Here is a 5,000-nt window from a genome sequence, read left to right as displayed (position 1 = left end):
CGATGATGATGATGATGATGATGATGGCCATGATGATGCCAGCGACGACGACAGTTATATTACTATTATGTCAATCAGTTATGTTTTTTTTTTTTAAATTAAAGCATCAATGTGGATATCGTTTTTTCCCTCTCTTTCTGCTACATGTAGAGTACAATGGCATCATATTCAGCCCTAATGCTGGTGTATTGTTTGTTATTTGCTTCTTAGATTCAGCCTGGTTCTGTGTGTCCATTTATTTATGCTTTTGATTTTAGTCCTTCTTCCTGTTTCTTTTGGCAAGCTCCACTGGGAGTCAGCAAGTGCCATCACAAACTGATTTGAAACAATGTAATTTCAGGCACAGACACTTTGGTTGGAACAATCGAACACGCACACGCGCACGCACAATGCACATGCACACACACACACACACACACACACAAACACACACGCACGCACACACTCAGGCACATACACACACACACACACGCACACACGCACACGCACGCACGCACGCACGCACGCACGCACGCACGCACACACACACACACACACACACACACACACACACACACACACACACCCTATCATTACCCATCTGCATCATCTCCAGTGGTGCTGGAACACATAAGAACAGTGATATCATACAGTGCAGAACTCCAGGGGGCCTGCGATTCCCCATCTGATTTGTTCCATTGTCTTTGGTAATTAAAGCTTACATAACGCACCACAAACAACATACTTTCAAACCCCACATACTTTACAGTACATGCAGGGCAGCCGGCAGAGGAGGAGGTACAGAAGGGGTCAGTCGTCCCAGGCACAGGCAGAGGGGGGGCCCCCAGAATTGAATTCTCATCACATGGTATGGTTTGGGTGGGTGGGCCTTTCAGATTACTCTTTCCCGGGCCCGGCACAATGCTGTCGGCGGCACTGAGTGCAGGTCTCAGTTATAAAAGAGGCATTTTTCCAGCGTGCCATTTAAGCAAAATGTGAGCCATTCAGAGTGATTGTACCTACGGTGAGACTGCAATGATGAAGGTTTAGTGATAGTGTACCGTAAATACCAAGAGGCCTCTACATGGTCATTACAATCACATAATGTGTGGCATCATGCCAACTAGCTACACATGGTGTCTCGTCTGGGAACGGTTGGCATGGCTGTCTTTACCTGTCCGTAATCTTACATCCAATCCAAGGTTTGTATTTGCTGAAGTATTGTGCGCAAGTTTTTGATTACCTGATCACTTTTCAATACCGATACGAGTACATTATTTGTCTGTACTTGCCGATATGGAGTACCGATACCGGTAGGTGCATCCCTATTGAACCTGATGAACACATGAACCGATAGCAGAATACAACGTAGATTCAACAGACACCGTAAGAGTGCTATAAAGAAAGGGAGAGTGTCTTTTCTTTACTAAATGTCTATTTTTACCAGTAGAATCGTGTGATGTCACACAGTTCCGCTGCTAATAAAAAGTGTACAGCAGGAAGAACACTGGCTTTAAAAGCCCTGACCTAATTCCCAGATACCGGTACTTTAAGTGCTCTTGCATTGACCAGACCACCCAGACACAAAACAGAGATAAAATAAACACAGTCAGTCACACCCGCATAAGCACACACACGCACACGCACGCACGCACACGCACACGCACGCGCACGCGCACGCACACACACACACACACACGCCACAACAACACACAGTATACACAGTATGAGACTTAAGTGATTATTCTCTCTGCAGAACTAAGTTCTGGCACAGGAGCGGGTGGGTCTGAGTCAGACGGGTCCGACTCAGAGGAAGTCTGGGAGGAGGGATTAGGCATAAATACTATTGATCTGGCTATTCTAATTTCCTTAAGATGCCATACGTCATCCAGATAGCATCTCTTATCAAAAACCCGGCTGGGAAGCAAGAAAAGCCCTCAAGCATCCAGTACCAAAAGACTTAACGATCAGCTCAGGCCGACCCCGCAGAAAATGTTCTAATGCACTTTCTGTGTGTGTGTGTGTGTGTGTGTGTGTGTGTGTGTGTGTGTGTGTATAAAAGCATACGTGTGTGAGTAGAGATTGTATTTCTGGGGCAAGATTAGCCTTTGAGTGGAATGAGTCATTGCTGTGTGTGTTTGTGTGTGTGTGTGTGTGTGTGTGTGTGTGTGTGTGTGTGTGTGTGTGTGTGTGTGTGTGTGTGTGTGTGTGTGTGTGTGTGTGTGTGTGTGTGTGTGTGTGTGTGTGTGTCGTGTGCGTGCGTGCGTGCGTGCGTGCGTGCGTGCGTGCGTGCGTGCGTGCGTGCGTGCGTGCGTGCGTGCGCACCAACACTGTACCAACCTTGAGGAAGTCAAAGTGCTTGAGCATGGCTGCCACCTTGTCTGCGTTGCGGCCCTCGTTCAGGAAGTCCAGCTCCAGGGGCATGTTCTTCTTGGCCTCCTCAACCAACCACATGAAGGCAAAGTCTGGGAATAGCCAATGGACCGCGTGGATCAGCAACTAGAGGTCAACAAAAGCAGCCAATGAACCGTATGCAGTAGCAACTAAAGGGATACAACAAGTACAGCAGTGGTCTCCAATTAACTTTTCCCAAGGGCCAAATAATGTAGAGCAAGCGAGGCCGCGGGCCAGACCCCCCCCCCAAAAAAAAATAAATAAATAAATAAAATAAAATAAGTAAAAAAAAAAATAAAAAAAAAATAATAAAAATAAAAAAAAATAATAGAAACACTGTTGAAATATTAAAATATATGTAAGAATGAGCTGTTGCAATATAGTGCCAGGGATGAAAGTAAATAAAGACCAACTGTGGACAGGTTAACGAGAGAGAGAGAGAGAGAGAGAGAGAGAGAGAGAGAGAGAGACTGCTGAACGTGCTCTCCAGCAGAGCCACTTCAGTCACGGAGGGAGGGAGGGGGAGAGCGATTTAGGCTACATGCAGGGCCGGCCCGCCCATTAGGCAGCTTAACTTTTTGCTAAGGGCGCTGGCCATGAGGGGGCGCCACAGCGCCAGAAATTGGGGAGGGAAAATATATCCTCTATTTTGAAAGGTGGTATCATGTTTTATTTTCTATTCATTTTACCGTGAAGAAATACCAATAATGATAACAATGACGATGATTCTATATTATTCAAGAGTATCCCTGCCTCTCCACAACCTCCCTCTGCCTAATCAGACTTAACCTGCAGCTTGGGGAGTTGGCCGTTTTTTGTTTGTTGTTATTGTAAATGCGTCATATCAACCAGCAAAGCTGAAACGTCAGGTCAAATTGTACAATGTTCAAACGTCATAAACTGTCCGGTGCCCAGGGGAAGGAAAGAAGGAAAGAAGGAAAGAAGAAGAGGAGAAACGCAGCAAAGACCGAGGTATGTACAGTAAAGTTGATGGCATGATGATTATGTTTCCTGTTACACAAGGAATATTAATTGAGAACGGCAAACTATTAGCACATCATATCGCTAATCAATAACTACTAGCCTACTGCTAGCTAGTGCTAACGGCATCTGTTTACGAAAGCAGGGAGACTTTTCTAGTAACAATACCTGACTGACTTTCATAGAGGGCCCAATGGAAATAAGTAGTTATCTTCCTCTGTCCATTTTTTATCCACCAAGTGTTGTTGCTGTTTAGTAGTAGTAGGGTAGGCCTACCATGTATTTTGACATCTGGTTAGCTTAACTATTTCTATATGTTAATCAAAATGCTATTTAGTGTCTACATTGGGCTATGGTTGTAAGCCTGCTGTTCATATTATATTGTTAAACTTTCCTTCTGTGTACATTCCTATAGGCAATAATTATATAAGTTATCTTAATAATACTTAAGTTTATTGTTGATTATTTCTTTGTAAGCTTTCTTGATTAGGGTAGGCTATTTGCATTCCACTGTAATTACAATAACATTGATATCATAAGGCCTGGCCTACTAATATACAGTAGGCCTACCAATATAAAATTACTAGTATAACAAGCATTTTAGCTATTGTTAATATGTTGGACAAAACAGTTTTTTTATTTGTCATTTCATGTTCTTTTTGTGTTATCCTTTTATTTGTTGTTTCACATAATTTGCTTGAATAGTGTTTACTTCTCTTCTTTCCAGATGCTATGTTTAGATTCCTCCATCTTACCCTTGACAATCCTCCTGTTGCATCCACCTCTTCCACCTCTTCTACCAGCACCAGTGATGCAGCAGCATCAAGCTCCCCAGCTACCTCCACCCCTGCAACCCAGCCTGGTGACACAGCAGCATCAACTGGGCCTCCAGCTACCTCCACCCTTGCAACCCAGCCTGGTGACACAGCAGCATCAAGTGGGCCTCCAGATACCTCCACCCTTGCAACCCAGCCTGGTGACACAGCAGCATCAAGTGGGCCTCCACTTACAGGTACCTCCACCTCTGCAACCCAGCCTGGTGACACAGCAGCATCAAGTGGGCCTATTGCTATTCCACATTTTCCACAAATTCTTAAATAAAAACAATAACAAAACAAAGCTATTTGACTTCTTGAGTATAGTACTCTAGCAGTGTATTTTTTTCCGATGCAAGGGGCGCCATCTAAATTCTTGCCTAGGGCGCCAAATTGGTTAGGGCCGGCCCTGGCTACATGACAAGACCTAAAACAAATATAGGTCAATGTGCGCTAAACTCCCAATTCGATCGAGGAACAAAAGTCATTTCCATAGCGATTAAATCTCATTGAACTCGTGCGCTGCATCTCACCTCTGCCTGAACAGAAAAGACGCAAGCCCATGCCACAGGTGGCACCAGGCAGATGAAATAGTTAGTTTCCAGGAATGCTCGTCTATATATTTCTTTATTGCGGTCGTTTTCGAAAATCATATTAGTTTTCCTCCAACGCATTCCCGATGTATCATGCATTCTCTGCTCAACTGATCTCGCATAACGCGCCCCTACCAAACTACGGGGGGAAAATATCCTCCACATTTAGAATGGGCTACTGCAGTACGCCAGCTAAAATGCAAAGAGGGTGATATCACAAATACACAAAAATAGTGCA

At 44.4% G+C, this 5,000-nt stretch overlaps 1 protein-coding gene across 1 annotated transcript in view; it reads right to left on the bottom strand.

Moving 5' to 3' along the window:
* adck1 (aarF domain containing kinase 1) overlaps window positions 1–5,000 on the bottom strand; it is a 221,355-nt gene that overhangs the window by 97,196 nt on the left and 119,159 nt on the right. The window contains exon 7 of the mRNA XM_063183682.1: window positions 2,320–2,478. Within this exon, the coding sequence (XP_063039752.1) occupies window positions 2,320–2,478 (159 nt within the window). The remainder of the gene's footprint in view (window positions 1–2,319; window positions 2,479–5,000) is intronic.

The sequence above is a fragment of the Engraulis encrasicolus genome, chromosome 19 (genome assembly GCF_034702125.1).
Source record: "Engraulis encrasicolus isolate BLACKSEA-1 chromosome 19, IST_EnEncr_1.0, whole genome shotgun sequence".
NCBI classification, from domain to species: Eukaryota; Metazoa; Chordata; class Actinopteri; order Clupeiformes; family Engraulidae; genus Engraulis; species Engraulis encrasicolus.
This window is presented reverse-complemented; position numbering and strand designations above follow the sequence as displayed.